Below are 20186 nucleotides of genomic sequence, written 5' to 3'. Positions count from 1 at the left end.
GTCTGGCCGCGCGGCGCCGGCGCGAGGGCAGTGACGCACTTCCGGCGGTCGGGGGAGGCAGCATGGCGGAGGGGGAGGCCGTGGCGGCGGAGGTGCCCGCGTCTGCCCCGGCTGTGAGGGCGGCGCCGCTTCTGGCGCTGGAGCCGCGGCTGCAGCGCCAGTTCCAGCAGAAGGTGCAGCGGACCCGCACCAAGCGGACTGCCAAGGTGAGCGGGGCGGCCCGGCGGGGCGGGGGCGGCCCGGCGAGTCCCGGCCCGGGCTGACGCGGTCTCTGTGCCCGCAGGAGGAGCTGACGCCGGGCGTGGTGTTCGTGGGGCATCTCCCGCGGGGCCTCTGCGAGCCGCAGCTCCGCGAGTACTTCGGGCAGTTCGGGACGGTGACGCGGCTGCGGCTCTCCAGGAGTAAGAAGGTGAGGAGCGGCCCCGGCCGCTGCGGCCCGTGCAGTGCCGTGATGTGGCGGAGCGCTCGCAGCCGGTGCCCGAGGCCGGGCCGGGCAGTCTCCGTGACCTCTGGGGCTCCCCCCCTGCCCAGCAAGGGCCCTCGGAACGCGCCGAGGCCGCAGCGCCCTGAGGCCCTCGGGAGCCGCACGTGGGAGCGGCGGGGCCGGGGGCTGTCCCCGACTGCGCGGCGGCGGCTGGGCCGCGGCTCTTGTGCTCCTTTTTTCCGTGAGTAAAGTCACTCCAGTGGGGAGTGCCGGAGCGCAGCAGTTCAAGGTACAACTGAAGTGCCACGATTCTGTTTTAACGTACTTGTTGTGTTCAATATATCTCATTTCTTCTGGGTTTGCTGTCAGCGTGGAACGGTGGAACAGCAGCAATGCAGGGCAGCTTTGGTTTTTTTTTTAGCAAGTAGATACCTGTGAGCAGTTTGTTTTGTGTGCAAATACGTATTTTACAAATAATGTCATACCAATTTAGGACTAAATCTGGTGCTTTTCACAATTTCAGTCATCTTTGTGAAATTACTTGTGGTTATCTGAGGACAGCCTATGACTTTGGAAAAATAAAATTATTTTAATAGAGCCCTTCAGGTAGCAAAGCATTGTTTGATGTTTCTCTCTTGTCACTCACAGACTGGAGCCAGCAAAGGCTATGCATTTATGGAGTTTGAGTCTGATGATGTGGCCAAGATTGTTGCAGACACAATGAATAACTACCTGTTTTCTGAGAGACTGCTGAAGTGTAAGTATAAGCTGCAGTGTAAGTCCTCTAGCATGCAAAGGAAACTTGGGAGTTATTTCAGTTACATTTTTTGACTGAGCATAGAATCTTAGGGTTTTTAAAAAGAAGTTTTGTCCCAGAAGTATTTTCTGTGGGCCTGAGGTTTTCATCATGTGTAAAGAACATGCTCAGCAGGCTTTTGGTCACTGGTGCTGGTTTTTTCTCTACGCTGATGTTGCTCTTAGTGAGTGTGTAACGTGAAATCTCAGGACAAAGTTGGGTTTGCTGTAGAGATAATTTCTTTCATTTGGAAACTCCTTGGCATTTGTAACTGCTGCAGTTGTTGTCTGTAGGGTTTGACAAAAGGGGGTTTTGAGTAAAAGATTGTTGAAATCACTGAGTTTCTCAGTCATGGTAACAGTAGAACTTGCTTTGTAAAGGATTATGAGTTGACGTGTTATTATAAAACAATTTTTTCTGATCTTTCTGGGTGAAACTGTTAAAGTGTTTTATCCATCCATCCATCCATCCATCCATCCATCCATCCATCCATCCATCCATCCATCCATTTCTCTTCCTGGCTGAGGATGCAGTGACCTTTTCTGTGCTCCTGACTCGCTGCGCCAGCACGGTGTTGTAGCTGTGAGCTGTGTTGTACGAGTGCCCTTGGCAGGAAGGGGAGTTCTGCTGTAACCCCGTGTCCTGTGTTTGGTACAGGTCAGTTCATGCCTCCTGAAAAGGTCCATGAAAACCTCTTCAAAGACTGTGACAAGATCTTTCGGAAGCCTTCTCAGCCGGCCATCCGGCGCTACAACAGGATCCGCTCCCTGGTGGAGAAGGCCAGGATGACCAAGCGCCTGCTGCGGAAGGAGAGGTTGTTACGGAAGAAGCTGGCTGAAAAGGGGCTCGAGTATGACTTCCCAGGATTTGTAAGTTTGGCATTGTTTCAGTGAAGTGTGTTAAACAAGATGTGTTTCTAGAGTTGTGCTGAATACATGGAAATCATGTGTTTTGTGTGGAACTGGCAAAAGTCCTGGAGCCCCAGGGAGGCTCACTTGTGTTAGGAGCTGTATAGAAGCTCCAGGAATTTAGTGTGGTCCTGTTGCTGGGCTGCACTCCATGTGCCTGTGTGTTCACTTGTAGAGAAATAATAGGTAGCAGCAAAGGGCCGATGTTCCTTTTCTTCTGTTGGTACAAGCAGTTGGATATTCTGTGGTTTAATACTGGAGTGCAGATCACCAAAGAGCAGAGGGGCTTTGCCTGAGCCCTGTGGGAGGCTTTGGCAGAGTGGGGGTTTGAAGGCAGGTCCCAAGACCAGAACTTTCATCCACAGCCCTTGCATGTTCCTCCTCTGCTGAGTGCTTGGGTCAAGTACTTGAGTTGTGAGCAGTTAATGCTGTTTAACATGGAATGTTTTAAAAATGCAGACTTGTGTTGCTTTCGGTGTTTTTGTTCAAACCCAATCACCTCTGTGTCAGTCAGTTTATTACTTTAAACCTATTTGCTGTAGCAAATACTTCGTAGTTATGAAACAAATCTGTGAACTCTTAAGTGACTGCATCTTCACACAAGTGTGTAGTGATCCATCTGATCTGTCTTGCTTCCTAGGCTGCACAGCCGCTTTCCAAAAAGAGAAAAAAAGTTAAAACATCCAAGAAATCAAAACTGAACATTTCTTTGAGCAGTCAGGTAAGACGGACCAGTCCTAGTGGTGTCCAGTACCATCACACTGGGGCGGATGTTTGAAGTCTTCAGTTGTCACCTTAATGCTGATTTCAACACACAAAAACCTTAACATTGTTTGCTTGAGAGATGTTTGTGCCAGAAGCAGCTCCTTTGAGATGTATTTACACTCTTGAATGGGGGAATCCTCGTGGTTCCTTCTCCTGTGAAAGTATTCAGCAGCAAAGGCTTCTGCTCAGCACGCTGTAACCAGCAGTGCCTGTCCCTCGGTGTGTCTGCTGTCAGCCTCTGCTGCTCAGCACTCCCTTGAGGCTGCAGTAGTGCAGAGTGCTGGGGCCAGGCACCTGTACACCCCCTGCACCTGTGCTTTACCCTGGGGTGACCTGATCTCCTTGATGGAGTCCTTCTGTTGGACTGTGTTTCAATGCCAGCCTGTTTTGATAAAAAGGGAGTTGAATTGTTAATACAGTCTAGTGCTGTCTTTCCTCATTTCTGTACTGTATTGTCCCTCCTACCCCATGCTCTCCAGGCACAGCATTTGTTTTGGAAACAAATGCCAGGTAAAAGTAGCAGTAGGATGAAAGGGAAGTTCAGGTCATCAGGACTGAGATTTGGGATATTGGCAGTCTAAAAAGTCTGTAAGGCATTAACATTTCTGTTCTGTTTCATCATTGTTGTGAGTTGGGGGGGTGAGTGTTTGGGGATTTTTATTATTACTGGGTTTACTTGTGATAGTTGGGGCATGGCTTGTTGTGAGGAAGACAGGATAACTAATACATTTTGTCAGCTGAGTTCTGGGCTTACTGATGTAATGAAGCTGGGATGTTTCAGCTCTGTGGTAAAATTGAATGTGGCATTTCTGTATGCCAGTCTCAAAACACTCCCTCACCCCCTGCCCTGTTGCCCTGATTATATCCCACTTGACTTTTGTGATGCTTTGAGTCAGGAAATACAAAGTTTAAAAAGCAAATATGCATAACAACACATTAAAAATGTGAATGAATTTCCATTTGCCTTTCACATAACACTTCTTTGAAGGTGATGCTTCTGTCCAAAAAAATAATGTCTACAAAAGTAGCTAGTTATAAAATGTAAACAATTTTCTGAAGGAGAGCTGGGCTGAGGTGTCTTGTGGTACCACAGGGACAGTGACAGCTTTTTCTGACAGATGGCTTTGCAGTGAATCCTGTTTTTCTGATCTCTTCAGGATCCTACTCCAGTCTGTACTCCAGCAGTGCTCGAGCGCCGGAAAGCTGCTCAGATGGATGATGACACAGAGGATGATGAAGTCACTCTCAAGCTTCCCTCTGCCAGCGTTAAGAACGCTGTGCAGAGACCAAAGAAGCAGCCAAGGCATAGGCCAAGCCTGAAGAAACAGAAACAGACTTAAAATTTTTGTGGCTGTAGCCATATTTTTCTCAACTTAAAAAACTATTGAGGTGGAGCTTCTACTGGGTTTGCCGCCCTGGCTTGGTTCATCCTGCCTAGACTGTTTCAGGTTTTCTTAGGCAACGACTCTGTTCACAAATCTTGTCCCTCTGGTTTAGCCATCAAGGGACATATGAAGATATTCTTGACTTTGTGCTCACAAGTGCCCATGCTGTGACCCAGCTATCTTCAGCTTCAGAATCTTCAGTTAATTTTGTAACTCATGTCTAGTGCTCCCTTTTTGGAAAGAAAATGTGAGGCTGTCCATTCAGAGTTTGCTAATGCAAGCAACTGTATTTTAAATTTATAATTAATGACAGGTTATTAAAAAAATTACCATTTTTCAACTTTCTTTGCTCTTGGTAATGGTTCTTCTGTTTAACTGAATGTCTATGTTTTGTGAAAGTTCTCATATATTTGCACCGATTGAGGCTCCCGAGAAGATGCACCAATAATCAGAGCAGTCTGAGTTCTACTGGCAGTTCTGTTGTCCTTTGTCACTGCATTTTAGTTTCACTACTTGCATGAAACCAAGGGTATCTTCTGCTCCAGTGGGTGATAAGCACATTGAAATATTGTAATAACCAGGAGTGCAAAGGCAGGTTTTTGTCAGCAGTAGTATGAGTTCAGAGAATTGAGTGTAACTTTTTGTAATGCATTACAATTCATTCTTGTTCCAACTAGCTTGTCATTGCAGATGGCAGGTATCCAGTCCTGCTTGAACAGGCAGTTTGTGCAGTTAGAATTTGGATTTTAATGCAAGTGTGAGATCTGTAGAAATCCCACATTGGGTTCTGTGCACATACTTAGCCTTCATCTTCTGTTGTCTTAAACACTGTAGTGCTGTTGGCTGCTGGTCAGGCTTGGCAGAAGATTTTAGAGGAAAGCCCAGGTGATAATAACCACCTAGGTAGGTATGTAGCTGGCACTAATTCCTTGGCTATTTTAGTTGAAGTCCTGGCAGAGAAAAATTAATCTAAACCATTGGCCTTGCTGATTCTGATCTATCTGGCCTGATCACTGGAATAATCATGGGGTCATAATGACATTGTCTAGGCGACTCAGATTAGGTCATTCTCCTTTGTTGAGGAAGCCACTTGGACAAGTGCATCTTCATATCAAATGCTTGTCTCCTTGGGCAGGCCAGGGGAATCTCTTCACCAGCCCAGTGGTCATGGACAGCCCTTGCCTTTTAATGGAAGTGTTGCTGTGTACATCTGCAGGCTTTCTTCCCTGTGCATTGTTTGATGAGGAACGGGCAGTGCTTGCACCCCAAACCCGTGGGAAATACACGCTCAGTTGAGGTTTGAGATACACACGACCACCACAATGGTAGAAATTGCTTATCTGTTTGTATCTGATGTGCAGCTCTGAAAAACTTCTACCTTGACATCATACAGCAGAGAGCAATGGAAAAGAAGCAAGATGTATCTGCCGGAATAGACAACTTTCTTTTGTTCCTGACTTTGTGTTGGGCACATAAAGATGGCGTTGAGTCAGGATGAGCTAGAAATGTGGCTGCGTTTCTCCTGGTGGGAGCTGAATCTCCTGACACTGGGGGGCAGCACGACTCAGCTGTGTGGCCATGCCGCCGCACAAGGGTTCCTTCCTGGGAAACGACGTCGTGAGTTTGTAAGGAAAGCTCCAGGCAGTGAGGAGTGAGTGGCTGCACTGGTGTGACTCACGTCTCTAACATAGTTTGAGAATACATGAGAAACCTGATACTGATCTTAACGAAAATTGCCCATTTCTGTGGTTCTGCCACAAGTGATCCTTCCTAGGCTGCCGAGTTAAATCTGCTCTTTAGAAAACCTAAGTTTATCCAGCATAACTTCTCTGGTGCAGTTCCACGTTCCTCAAAGCCTGAGTATCTCCATTCCTGTGCTTCCCATTCCAATGCCTTGGCCTGAATTTTGAACATGGAGTTGGTTTCTTCCCACTCTGCTTCTGTTGCTGTGCTCCTCTCTGTGCCCAGTGTTCTGCCCCTGCCTGTGTCCACTTGCTGCTTTCTTCCATGTTTGACTCAGTGGCTTCTCATGCTCCTTGCAGTGCCAGGGCTGTCGTGTCTGGTTGCATGAGCTCCTGCATGTCTTCTGCATGGCTTTGGCTTCTGGAGGTCTCTTGGAAAGGTTTGTGCCTTTAAGCTGAACCCCTGGCTGCTGCTGGCTCTCCAGAGTCACATAGCAGTGTGAGCCTTGATGGGAAGACGTTCAAGAAAACTGCTCACAATAAGGGTTGCTTCCTGCTGTAATTTTCCTTTCCCTTCCTTTTGTTTGTTCATCTTCCTTCAATTGAGATCAGCTTAGATGGCAACTCTGAACAGCAAGGAAGCAAAATTCTGTGTTGTTTGAGGAAAGCGCAACAATACCCAGGCTACAGCAAGGAGCTCTCGGCAGAAGGGCAGCTTTTCTTGGTGATAGTTTCTGTTTTTAGGCTGCCCATGTTATTAATACACTGCTGTCCAGGGAGATGTACGTAAGCAGAAATTCAGACACCTGATACTTGCCAAACATATTTTCCGTAGCAAGTGGACAGATGTGCTGTGTCATGAGTTATGTCCCAGCCCCTGCACTGATTTTTATTTCTCATTTTTTCAGTAATTTGTTTGTTCATCTTGGACAAACACAAACCTCCTGGCCACTGATTTTAGGGCAGGCTCCAAGTTGTTTTTACTGGGATTCTGGGACTGTTGGGGCTGTGGTTTCAAGGCATGACTTGCAAGTTCTCTACCTTTCAGTTATGAATGACTTTGTGGAGCTGTTTTGCTGAACACTCATGTATGTATTACTGTTTGCAAACTTGAGAAACTTAGGTGCTAGCCAAGCCTGCTAATTTACACTAATTTAGTACAAATTCTCTGTTTTGGAGGAGGGAGCAGGGTTTAAGAGTGTTCACCATTTCCTGGTACAAGAAATACTGGAAATAAAAGAAGAATGGGGGGTAGGGAGGGTGGAGGAGAAAAGTAGAATTGGCTGCAAGACAGAAGGGAGAAAGGAATGATGAAGGCAATGCTCACCTCTCAAGACGAAGATACTGGTGAATGTGGCAGGGTTAGACTGTTCAAAATTCAAGATGAAGTTTTATGTTTTCCTACTTATTTTGCATGTTGGATGTGCTGTGGGATGCCCAGGCTGCACGGAGCATAAGGAGTGTGCTGCCATCACAGTCCAAGTGCTGGTACTTGCTCATGAGCCAAGTGAAGGAGGAGAGCAGGCTGGGCAAGTGACACATGCTCTTGCCAGTACCAAGCCTGTTTGTTTGCATACCTGGCTTTGGAAATGGCTGCAGCCCTGGGGAACAAGGTTAAAACCTGTCTGCAAATGGCTCATGGTGCAAGGGAGGACTTAGGCATGCTCTGAAGGGTGACATGCTCTCCTCTCCAACTAACCAGTGAGGCAGAGGGGAGCTCCAGCAAATTCTCCTCTCCCAGCTTTCCCTTCAGAGTGCTGGGGAATTTGGCTCTCATTTTGCAGTGTGATGCAGCCAGCTGGGGTGGGCTGTGCTGTGTGAGGTGTTGTGCACATCCCTGCCCTGGGCAGGATGCTGCAGGTGAAAGCTAGGTGAGCAGGTAACAGGAGTACAGTGAATATGATCTCCATTACATGTTTTCCAGGAATATCCACAAATCCTCTTGGACCAGACTCCTTCATTGTCCAAGATGCTCTTCAAATACATCCTTTTTTCCTGACTTTTCCATCTAACTCCCAGATTCTTGAAATGTCTAACTCTAGGCAGCAATAATCTGCACTTAGCCAGAGATGTGCTGGGGACCACCCCAGGGTGCTGCTGGAACAGTGGGGAGGACATTCTGTGTGTCAGGCTGCTGCTGGCACTGCTAATGCAGGCACATTCCTCCCTGCCCAAGGGCAGCAGCTGTCAGAGCAAGCTGGGGAAAGGGTTAACTGTGTGAGTGAGAATTCCTAAAGTGAAACGCTTTCTTCCATGCAGGGTGCAGCAAGGCTCTCATCACTTCTGACACCCAGCATTAATTAAACATATGGCAGGAAGAGAGATCTTGGCTGTCCTGAGAGGCTTGGAGTAGTTACACACCTGTGTGTCTGTGGCCAGTAACCACAGGTTCTCCTGTGCTGGGAAAGGAAAAGCTGCAGAGAAACTCCTACACAAATCTTGGCTCTGATCAGGGAAGAAAATGCTGGTTTTTGATAGTCCTCAAACGTGTTGTTGAAGAGAGGCAGAACTGTGAGGACTAACTCTGCGGGTCTTTGAGACAGCGAGGTGGGGTCTGCAGTGGCACTGGAGCCGCTTCCTTTCCCTGTCTCTCCATTTGATACTTCACGTGAAGAGTGGGGCTTGGCCTGGATTTGAAACTTGTTGTTTTAAAGAACAGGAAGGAAAGAAACAAATCTCATTTTTATGATAGTGATTTTGGAAAGGCCTGTTCTTTTCTGTGTGTTTTTCCAGTGCTGACTGAGGGGAGCCTTGGTGAGCAGGTGCAGTTGTGGAAATCGGGCTGCTTGCTCTGCAGTGAGGCATTGCTGCCAGTTTCCCACAAGGGCTTGCACAAACTCCCAGTTTGCTTGTGTATTGTTCTTCTAAAAACAAGCAGGGAAGTAGAGTTACTTCTGCCAGGCTGGCTTTGTAAGGCTGAGAGCGTTGTAGCATTTTGAGGGTGAAGGCAGGACTTGTCTCTCTGCTGTGTTTGCACAGTTACTGTTTCTCACACAAGGCAGCTGTGCAGTGGGGAGTGAGCAGGGTCTGTGCCAGCTGTGCAGCAGCAGCAAAGCTGCTTTGTCGCCTGCACTATTTTTATTTCTGTTGATGTGAGAGCTGGAAGGGCTCTGGTGTGATTTTCTGGTGCTGGCCTGCATTTGCAGGTCTGCCTGTTAGAAGAGGGTTGGGTTAATCTGCCCAGAGGTGATGGCAGAGGGAATGTAAGACAAATCTATAAAGTTTTCCTTCAGCTATCCCACACAAAGACATGCTGTTTGTGGTTTATTAACAGGGCAGTGCTAAAAGTGTGTTCTAATGAACTGTATCCTTAAAAACAAATCCCAGGTTGGAACTGCTGGAGCTTTGTGATTGGTCTGGCAGAAGCTATGCAAGTGCAAAGGACTAGCTTCAAAGGCAGTATGGGTTCCTCTAAGGCAAATATGTCTGTTGGTGTAATGTCAGTGCAGCTCCATCAGATGAATCATAGCCTAAGTTTTTATCCTGAGAACTACTACCTCATCTTTTTTCTCCCATCAGCTCATAATTTTACAGGATTAAATCCTGCTTGTTAATATACAGTACAGAATCAACCAGTTGGTTGTTAAGACTCATTTGGAGTTAGTGATTTGGGCACTTGGGTTTGGGTGGGCGGCCAGTGTATATTTGCTGTGTTGCCATTCAATGTCAGCCCTCCCATTGCATTCTGTAAGAGCTTCCATTAATTTCAGTAGAAATCTGTATTTGGGGTGAAGGTTGACCCAATCTTTAAAAAGGATCTTAATCCACTTAGCCTCTATTGCAAAGCTCAGCATTTTTTCCTTGTCAGGAGCAGGCTGCATTCCTAACCTTGATGTGTCACTTTCCAGTTGGCTTAATTATTTGAGTAAGGATAAAAGGAAATGTTTTTCAAATATTAAAAGAACCCATGCTGGTAAGGTATGTGCACATGCAATGTGCAAGTATTAAACAAAAAGGAGATATGAGCATAATTGCGTTTGGATGGTGGAAAAAAGATAAAATAGTGTCAGCAGATGACTATAGAGAATAAGCACAGGAAGAGGTAAATCCATTTGAAACAGTGTAACTGGGAAACAATGAGGGAAGCGGAAATGGGGATGAAATGTCGTTTAATGTAAATTTAAGTGCAAGAAAAATAGGACTCTAGTTTGACCTGTAAATGTCTCTTCCCAGAGGCCTGAGGGCAGCCAGGAAAAATACAGTCTCTGATGCAAATATGATACCTGGTGCCCATGCCTTGGTAAGACCAGAGCTGATCTTCCAGGCTACTGCATTAAATCTAGCACAGCTCAGAAAGCATAGAAAACTGTTGCCAGTAGCCTGTGTTTAATTTCGGGGGGTTTCAGCTCAGGCTCTGGTCACAAAACAAAGAACGCCACAATTAACACTAATTGGTACTTTCCTTGATGTTTGGTCAGGGAGAATGAACCATTCCCTGCCTTCCTGCAGGCAGTCACTCCAGGTCAGGGGAAGAAGCCTGTGGGGATGTTGCATGGCTGACAGGACCTTCCTGCCAACGGGAAATCTCAAATCCAACCCAATTCACACTGCCTGAGGACTACCTGCTTTGTACAGGATGTTTCTCCTTGGGTGGCCAAATGTCTGCAAGGAGTGAACACACGTAGACGAGCCAGTGTGCACTCGATGGGCCTGCTCATTCCCCTCTAATCAAAACCTTCTGCTCTTGTGTTTTCTTTTCTGTTTGGTGACTGAAGCAAAGCTTCATGTGCCTTCACGTGGGAATTAAGTGGGTCAGTGGGATGCTTTGTTCGTGGCAGCTCTTACGTGGAAAATGTCCGATGCAAAACGCTGAAGCTTGGCAGGAAAATGCCAATTAAAGATAGCAGTGCGGAGGACATTGTGTGAGCTGAAAGTGCTCAAATCTGGGGCTGTGACAACTGCCATGTGCAAAGGGAAGAACGAGGAATTATTAAATTTCATGTTGATCTGAAGTACTTGTGCTTTCCCTGTCTCAAGTGCATCATGAACAAGGAGTTTATTCCCTGTTTCCCAGGTAAGTGAGGAGTAGAAGAGGTGAGTCACACAGGGGACCTGTGCCAGAGTAGGATCAGCAGCACTCAGAAGTTGGGTACTTGGACTTCACCTCGTGTTGGCCCATGGTATTTGTGCCAGCAGCAGTCCAGCCTTCTCCTTATCATGGCACAAGGCTGTGCAGGTGATGTGTGCAGCAGATGTGCCAGGAGATAGCAAAAGGAGAGATCCATTGGTACATTGATTCAAGCTAAGCTGTTCTCTCCCTTAGCCATGCAAGCAGTAAAATTGGGACAGCACATAAAGGAAATATGGCTAAGTCTGCATGACACTGTGCTCAACTCTAGGAAAGCAACCCAGGGACAGCCAGGCTTTGACACTGCTGTCCTCTGCTGTTATGGGCAGCTGCATCATCATACTGTCATTCATAAATAAAAACATTTCTCCTTGAAGCACTAGACTCTCAGATTCCTGAGCAGATGTTGTGCAAAAGGGCCCTGAAGGAAAGGAGAAGAGCAAGTCATTCAGGTATAGTCAGTGTTTCTGTTGAAATAGTCCATCCATCTGCTTCCCACTAGTTTTATTGATGTGTTTTTATTTGAAAGAGCAATGTTGGTAATTGAAAGCTAGACTATCCTTACATTTCTTTATTTAAAAAAGCTTTCTGGCTTTGCTTTGCCCTTACTTAAAGCTCTACGTGCCCTTGCTGCAGATGTCCATAAGTTCATCTCTTTTTTCACCCTGCAGATGGGCTGTGCTTTGTTTTGCATGTGTATAAGCACACAGCTCCTTGTGTCCAACCAGACCTTTCTCAACAAGCAGGGAACAGAATACTTTGCAGTGGACTGATTAGAGAGATACCTGCAGCTTCACTGGGAACAGTATCCGCTCAGGAGACTTTTTGGCTGCACTGGCCTCTTTGTTTTGGAGACAGGTAAGTAAATGGAGATTTTTCAGAAATGAGAGCATAGTAAAAAGTACCTTTTTTAGGTATATTATGGATAGAGGTACTGCCAAATGCCTGCTGCTGAGCCACTGGTAGTGAAGGCCTGGTCAAGCAGTCTTATGAGATGGCAGCAGCTCCTCCAGTGGAGTTTTCTTCATTTAGAGAGTCCTCTCTGCACCCCAGGATGAATCCCCAAGGGCTTCTTAGCAACAGCACAGTTGTTACCTAACCATAACTTTGGAGAAGCTGAGGTATCCCTGCAGACTGCATTCCATCCAGAAGCTTAGATCTGGTTGGCCGTGGGGTATCCTGCTGTGCGTTCACGGTGGGTTTCCATTGAGAACTGTCGCAGGCGATGGATGTGCAGCTCTGTCACAGGTGTGCCAGAACTAATGCAGAGTGATGGCCCTGGGAAAGCTGATGGATTGTGCCATGGAATCGAGAGCAGGATTAAAGAATACTGAGATTAATGTTAAGAAACCTAAAGGTCAAGAATCAGAAGAATGCTTTCACCTCCTACTTTTAAAAAGCTGGAAGAAAACTTGCAGGTTACGATGTATTTTTGACTTCTTTTCCTAATGGAAATGAGGCTTATGTGACCAGTCTGTCTGTCTGTTTCTATTCAGCTGTCAGGCTAGCCCCCTCCTTTCCCTTCTTAGTGTTTATCGGGGAGGAAACAATCTCAAGTTTCATGAGAATGGAAGAGAGAAATAATCATTGCCAGCCTCAGGGGAAAGCAGGAGGGAGCTCGGGTGTGGTGTGATCCCTTGTGATGGAGGCCTGCCCTTCCATCTGCATGGGGATACAGCCCTGGACTAACCCCACCGTGCCACAGTGTCCCCTTGGAGGGGAGTGGCACAGGACACACAGAGGAAGGTTGGGCTGCTGAGAGAGCAGGGCAGATTAGAGGGACAAAGAACACAGACCTGTGAGAAACCAGGCATCATTAGTGCTGCTGCTCATGGAACAATGTCTTGAATATAGGCATAAACTGTTCTAAGAGTCTCTGTGGGGAACAAGGAAACAGTCATGTAGTAACAGGAAAAAAATTCCAAATATTAGAGCTGATTTTGTGACAAATTTATTTATGCACAGACTTTACCTGCTTTAAAATAAAAATGTGAAGAAAATGCATAAAGGCCATGTCCACAATCTGTCAGTTGCACAAGGAAGCTTCTAGGTTTTGTGCAGTTGTTGTCCCCCGAAATCTTGCAACAAAAGAGAGAATAAAAGTCTAATATTTTCTGTGCAAGTTTTACCTAGGAGGGAGAAAAAGAATACTTTAACCTATGCCAGCTGCATTTCTCAGCATTTCTTTACAAAGCTTTAGGCTGCCAGTGAATGTAGAATCACCAGAAGTAAGAATCTGTGAAAAAAGGGCAAACATACAATTATATCAGAAGGCAGCTTTGGGAGATTTCCAAAGTAAATGCCTCTTAGTTGTAATACTGAAGAGAATAAATTCACAGCAAATGTGTGACGCACAATAATAAATGTGTGATACAAAGTTATTGATTTCTTACTAAAACTAAACAAAATATTGCTTATCATAATTCACCTAACTTACTACTATTCAGTTTTTATCTCATTTTCTTGCTCAAAATGAGTAAGGTATTTTGTGAAAGTATTTTGGGAACAGAGCAGGAACTATGAAGACTCTCTGAGAGAGCTTTGCCTGTAGTTCCAGCGGATCCAGATGAAGTGGAATGATTGGTTCTTTGTTAATGTACCCATGATCTCTGTCCTCAGCTGCTGTTGGGAGACTGCAAAACAGGAGAAGGGCGAAACACTGGAGGAGTCCTGTTTGCAGAAGTGCCCAGCCAGGGAGGGGAAACACTGGGCACATGGGCTGTACTGAAGCAGAGCTCTACTACTGTGTCTCTACCGTGGGTCACGCTTAGCCAGTTAGCGCTCTCAGGAGATTAGCTACTGCCTGGGGGTGAGAACCATGGTAATTTCTAAAGCTGGTTTGTAATCACCTGCTTTCAGTTTACTCAGACCTGGCATCCTTTTGAGCACTAATGTCCCCAGCTTTCTCTTGACATCTGTGCAGCCTGTTCCAGACTACACTCAGCCTGTGCCGATGGCTTCACTCAAAGCAGCAGTTAGGTATTGCTCTGCAACCTGATGGCAAAAGAGAACAAGCTGGAAAATCTTGGATTATTTGGAGGGAGCTTGCCAAAAGTCATTGCTGTGCCAGAGCTGTGAGCCAAGGAGAAGGGCGTTATTGAAGTTATGAATGAAAATCGATCTTTTGTTCCACATATTGCTCTCCCACGTTATGATGGCTCAGACTGGGTGCTCATTGGGAACTGCAGTGTTATGGAGGTCAGCTGCCTTCCTCAGCACAGAGGATGAGGACAGTGGTGGTTTGAGGGGACATGGAGGTTCATTCCCCACAACCAACAGGAGAACAGCAGTCATGAGCCCAGGGAACAAGATGGCCAAATACATGTTGGTAAAGAGCTTCTGCACAGGGCATTTATTTCCCATTCTCACCTCATTTAGAGTGGAGGTACTGCAAATTTTTCCATGGAGGAGAAAGAAGTAGTTGCTTTTAAATGCAGCTTTTTAACTAAGGCTGCAAAAACCAGACATGGAGTGGGTCTGGTGGGAGGGCAACAAAAATAATTAAGAGACTAGAGCATCTCTGTTATGAGAAAAGGCTGAGAGAATTGGAGCTGTTCAGCCTTGAGATGACAGAGGGGACCTCATCCATGTGTATAAATATCTAAAGGGGGATGTCGAGAGGATGGATCCAGGCTCTGCTCTGTGGCGCCCAGCAGCAGAAGAGGCAACGGGCAGAAACTGATGCACAGGAATTTCCGCCTGAAGAAAATGTGAGTAAGAACTTCTTCAGTGTGCAGTGACCACGCACTGGAACAGCTTGTCCAGAGACAGTGTGGACTTTCCCTGACTCCAGAGCTGTCATGGCACAAAGCCGTGCCATGTGCTCTGGGAGGGCCCTGCTGGAGCAGGGAGGTCGGACCAGGTGTCCCGCCGTGCTCCGTTCAGGCTGCCGCGCTCGGTGGCTCTGTGGAGCAGCTCCTCCCGGGGCTCGGCGGAGGAGGGCGGTGCGCGGTCACAGCCCGCGGCAGCGCTGAGCCCTCACGCTCTCCGCGCGCAGCCTGGGGGACTCCTCTCAAAGCGTTTCGGCCTGTCCCCGATCGGAGCAGCAGCCGGGGGCGCGGCACTGGTTGAGGGCCGGTCAGCGGGGGCGGGGCCGCGGCATTCCCGGGAACGCCACTCGTATTCCCGGGAATGCCACTCGCGTTCCCGGGAACGCGCGTGTCCGCGCTCCCGGGCCCGGCTCCTGGCGGGCGGGGTCGCCATGGCGACCGGGCGCGCGGTAACGGTCCCCGCGCATGCGCACGGCGCGCGCTGACCTCACCGCGGTACCAGCGGCCGCAGGGCGGCGCCGCGCCGGCGCGCGGGGCGGGGCGGGGCGGGCACGGGCGGCGCGTGCGCGCTGGGTCCCCCATTCTTCCCGTGGTCAGCGGGGCGCGCGCGCGGCCATGGAGCGGAGCGGGCGCCGCCGCCGCCGGCACTGAGGGAGGGAGACGCGAGAGGGAGAAGGGAGCGCGTCCGCCCGGCCCCCGCCCCGCAGGTACCGCCCGCACCGCGGGGGGGGAGGCCGCGGGGAGAAGCGCGGCCGGGGGGCTTTGTGTGCGGTGCCGCCGCCGCCGGGTGACCGCGGGGAGCGCGGTTCGGGGCGGGGCCGACCCGTCCGCGGCACCGGCCGGGAGGAGCGCGGTGCCGGCTCTCCCAGCGGCGCGGTTCGGGGAGGGCGGTCCGGCGGGACCGGGGGTGCGGGGGCTGCCGGGGCCTGGCGCGGGGCCGCCCCTCGGCCCCCCGCCCCGGGGACGCCGAGCACCGGCCGTGCGGGAGCGACGGTGCCGGGGCCGCATCAGAGTAGGGGGTCCCGGCGAGGGTCCCCGCTGGAACAGCCAGCTCGGCGGAGGGAGAGAGGTGCGGCCGCGCCGCGCTCTGCGAGCGGCGCGGGGCTTTGCTAACGCCTGAGGCTGCTGTGCTCCGAAAGCATCGTGTGGTTTGGGTGGGTTCAGCCCTTGTGCTTGGCCCCTTTGTGCACGTGTCGTGCTCTGCTTCGTTTGTTTCTGGCAGCATTTTTAATGGAACTTGGGTCAAAACCGTGAGTTTGTGCGAAGAGGTGGGTCGGTCATTAGAAAATCCTGCAGAAATGCTTCAGAGAGGTACTGGGTCTGAGTAAATAAAGTGTAATTGTGCGTTACAGGCCGGTGTGGGCTCCGCTTAAGGTATTTTTAATGTTATATGTCTAAAGATACTGGTGAGGAAGGGAAAGGCTGCCTCCTTCCCCAATACCTGCACAGCAGCTTGAGAAGGATGTGGGAAACTGAGGCAGGATTATAGGTAGCACAGAGGCTCCCCAGGTGTGTGGGTTGTTCTGACCAATAGATTTCTCTGCCCCATGGGGACTTGCTTCATAAGTCATTGTTTAGTAAAGGAGACTAGGGTTAAGTAAAGTAGTGTGTGCCAAGCCAGTGTTAATAGGGCAGGGATGTGGTCTCCAGCCCAGCACTTGTGCCAGCATCAGAGACAAATTTGTCTTAGTCCACTTTGCTGCTGAACAGCATAGCTCATTTCTCTGCATCTTTTGAGCAGTTGCATCTCTGCTCTTTGCTCCTCTTGATGCTCCCGGGGCACCGTTGAGGACAAATCAAAATATTGTCGCTTGACACCTTGAGACACTGATCCATCATTTAGATCAGTAGTGCTTAGATAGCTCTTGGAAAGGTGTTGGAAGTGCAAGTATTTGTTTCCATGTTGAATTCTGAATTAGATTTAAGAATTTTGCAGCTGGTGAAGGGATATGTTTGACAACTTGCAATAGGAGTCAGCTTTCTCTTGAGTAAAGGACTACACCCAAGTGCAGAGTGGAACTGCAGTACTGTCATATTCAGGGTCTTCCTTGTCGTGGCAACACAGCTTGCTGTGTGGAGCAAGCCTTTGTGCTGCATTGTCAAAGTTGAGCATTTGCTTGTTTTCTCTGTTGAACCCTGTCAGTGGGACTTGGAAGTTAGGAGAGGGACAGAGGAATGACATATCACCATGGGTAATTCTCTGTGTATTTCATAGTCTCGCTTAATTTTTTTTTAATTGTTGCCAACACAAATAGATTTTTTCATACTGATGCCTGCGACATTCCTGTGAAGTCCTTAGAATTTGTCAAGTAGCTTCAAAACTTTCTGTTTCAAGAAGAAAAATGCCATGGCATTGTACATTTCAGCCTTGCTCACTTAGCTGATAACAAACTGTGTTAAAAGTGATAGAGCAGCAGATTTTGGAAGTGGAAATGTTTTTCTAGTTCACGTGATGTTCCCCAGAAGTACAGCTGGAGAGAGTGCCTCTGATTGAATGAGTTGGTCCTCCAGGCATCTTTGAAGTTCTATAGGAATCTTGAATCTATGCTACAGCTTAGGTGTTAAGAAAACCATATATTTAAACAGCAAAAGTCAAACTGAAATGAAATTTCTCTGTTTCTCCCATATTAATTAATCCTTCTCTATCCATCAGGCAGTTTGGTCAGGGAAATTGGATGTTTAGAGGATGAGAGTTGACAGCAAGTCTGGCCACTTCTGTAGTGATTTACAACATCACAGAGGAGGATGAGGGCAAAATGTCCTCTACAGAGGAGCCCTCAACAACCTTTGTGTCAGGAACAGGTCAGAAAATGTTTCGAGAGGTTGACATTAAATGTTCAGAGGGATAAAGTAGTGACCTTCCTTTCCTGCATGTACCTCACAATTTCAACATACACCTGGATTTCTGTGAGAGTAATGTGGCTTTGAAGCTTGTGGACTGCCATTACAGGTCTCTTCTGACCTCAGATGACTTTGGATCAGGCTCATGTGTCACCCTGAGCGTTTCATTATCTCAAGCCTTGCCTAGACTAGGGCTGGAAATCTTGTTGGCATGCCTGGATGGGGCTTGCTGCTGTTTGTGCCTCCTTGGCTGGCAGTTGTAATTGAAGCTTCTCCTGGATTCTGACAGCGCCAGCACACCTTGGAGCAGTGATTGCCAGTGCAGTGGAGAAAATGCTGGCAAGGATAGAAAGGTCTATCACCTGAGCAAATAAAATAGACTGTCCATGTCTATTAATTTCTTCAGACTGCGACTTGAGTAAACTCTAAGCAGTCTGGCTGTTTTTTTCCTTGATGAAGGCTGATGTGACAGTGATGTGCAGCTTTAGCTTTACCTCGCTGTTTGATGGTGTCCACCTCATGTTGTGCTTTGCTCAGTTGTTCCATTTCCATCACACTCTACAGTGTTGAAGCTTGCATTATGTGTTTCTTTAGAGCTCATTCAGTGGTTTGGATCTTGTCCATTGGACCAACCTGTTACCAGTTCCCAAAGCTATGTAAAAGCATGATGTGAGCTGTTTATGAGCTTTGCACAGTGGGATGCTGAGGAGCCGAGCACGTACATGTTCCTTGGCATTCTGCACTGCACTGGTGTCTGGTTCTGTCATACATGGGAGAGTTCACTTTCTCCTCTCTTTGGGAGCATTAGCACTCTTACACCTGGAAAAAAGGCCACACCACAAAACCCAAATGAACTGGATGGAGTTGTAACTGTTCAAGTTGTACAAGGGCAATAAATGGATTTTGTTGGAGAGGTTGCAGGTGCTCCACAAGAGATTTGATCTCAGTTCATGGTTAGTGTTTGAGTTCATCTGGCTTCCTGTTCTGCCTCTTAATCAAATCTCTGCATGTTTGGCTCTGCAAGGAGGAATATGTCAATTCTGCATCCAGAAACAGGTATGCCAAGCAAGAGCCACAAAATTAATTATTAGGGAAGTGTCATCATCATTAGTTTATTGTGAGTGGGAAGATTTAAAAATCTCTAATTTGTTTCCACCGCCAGCAGGATAACAGACTGAACAGCCTAACCAGGCCAGTTCCTGATGCAGTGTTTCAGTATTTCAGGTTTAGTCTGCGGCCCTTTCTTTATATTTGCATGTAGATACTTCAGATTCCAAGATATTTCAGAAAGCCAAATTGAACCAACATTTGCTGAGGCAGAGATCTGATCAAAATAAAGTCAATTTTTGACAGGTGTTTCAAAGTGCTGCTGAGCAGAAGGGAGGAATTGCAGGTGTGTCTCTGCCTGTTACATGCAGGTGGTTTCTGTGCCCAGAAGTTCCCTTAACTGTTACTGGGGTTCAGCCCAATTCATGGTACTGTCAAATAAAACCTCCTTCTGCTCCTCCTTGTCCTGTGTTTCCTCCACCCAGTGTTTTATATACCTTAAAGTGTCATGGTGGCTTTCTGCACTCCCCTGCAGTCTGTGCTGAGGGATTTCTTTGGCTGTCCACTTCTGTGCAGTTGCAAGTGCCAGGCTGAGCAGAATCTGCTTATGCCTGAGTGTAGAGGGTAACCCTCTTTCCCCTCCTGGAGGTGAACTGATTCTAGGTGCTGGCTTCTACACCCCCCCACCCCAGCCCAGCAGCAGTTGAAATCCTGCTGCTGCTGAGTTCTCCTCTCTTTGGCCAGGAGTTTCCATGGCAGCCCTGGAGAACAGGGGTAGGCAAAGACCCCTGTTTTGCCATGCAAAAAACTTGTGCTTGGAATTATGGAAGAGAGATGGATATTAGCTGGGAAGCCTGAAAGAGACCAAGATAATAACCTTTTCCTAAAACTGTTGACTTGCAAACTGCTGCTGTTGCACCCCACAGCCAGTGTCCCTTGAGGGCTTGCACCCAGGGTTTGATCTCCTGTATTATTTTCCTGTTCCAACCTGTCATTTTACTATAAGCACTTGTCTCTCAAGTGCTTCCTTCCGGGGTAGTTCTGGCTTGGACTTTCGCACAAAAACTGACTTCTGTGTCACTAGCCAGTTATGTATCAATAGGAATAGCAAGGTCCTGGAGGACTGGAGTAAGAAATTTATGTCAAACCCACTGCTCTCTTTAAAATTCAGTTATTTGGATCTTTTACCAGCATGTGATGGTATTGGTTTTCTCTTTTCCCAAGGTGTTATCTTACCCTCAGTTACCACTGCCACTGGAGACTTACTTTAGAGTGACTCTGGGAAAGGCACTGAATTCCTACCCCATACCTGCCTGTAAAATAGGAAGGTGGTATTATACTACTTTTTTCTTCAAGTGGTGTACACAAAGTAGATGCTTTCCATCTTCAGGACTGCCTAAATTAGTAATCTTAGCCTGAGGGACTTAATCAATCACAATGCAAAGACAAACTACAAGATTCAGATGTTCTTTGAAGCCACTTGTTGTGCCAGTAAACTGC

At 47.8% G+C, this 20186-nt stretch overlaps 2 protein-coding genes across 2 annotated transcripts in view; both read left to right on the top strand.

The window, feature by feature from the left end:
- Nucleotides 1-28: 28 nt before the first annotated feature.
- Nucleotides 29-4623, top strand: NIFK (nucleolar protein interacting with the FHA domain of MKI67). The gene is given in 7 exon segments (XM_053982985.1): nt 29-206; nt 284-409; nt 1073-1181; nt 1878-2089; nt 2769-2849; nt 4051-4201; nt 4204-4623. Coding segments are annotated over 7 exon segments (870 nt in total). The 5' UTR covers nt 29-62; the 3' UTR covers nt 4251-4623.
- A 10736-nt stretch (nt 4624-15359) lies between these two features.
- The window catches only part of CLASP1 (cytoplasmic linker associated protein 1), a 170016-nt gene continuing 165189 nt past the window's right edge, over nt 15360-20186 (top strand). Inside the window, exon 1 of the mRNA XM_053983207.1 lies at nt 15360-15505. The gene's annotated coding sequence lies outside the window, so the exon portion shown is untranslated. The remainder of the gene's footprint in view (nt 15506-20186) is intronic.

This window comes from Vidua macroura, chromosome 7, assembly GCF_024509145.1.
Source record: "Vidua macroura isolate BioBank_ID:100142 chromosome 7, ASM2450914v1, whole genome shotgun sequence".
NCBI lineage: Eukaryota > Metazoa > Chordata > Aves > Passeriformes > Viduidae > Vidua > Vidua macroura.
This window is presented reverse-complemented; position numbering and strand designations above follow the sequence as displayed.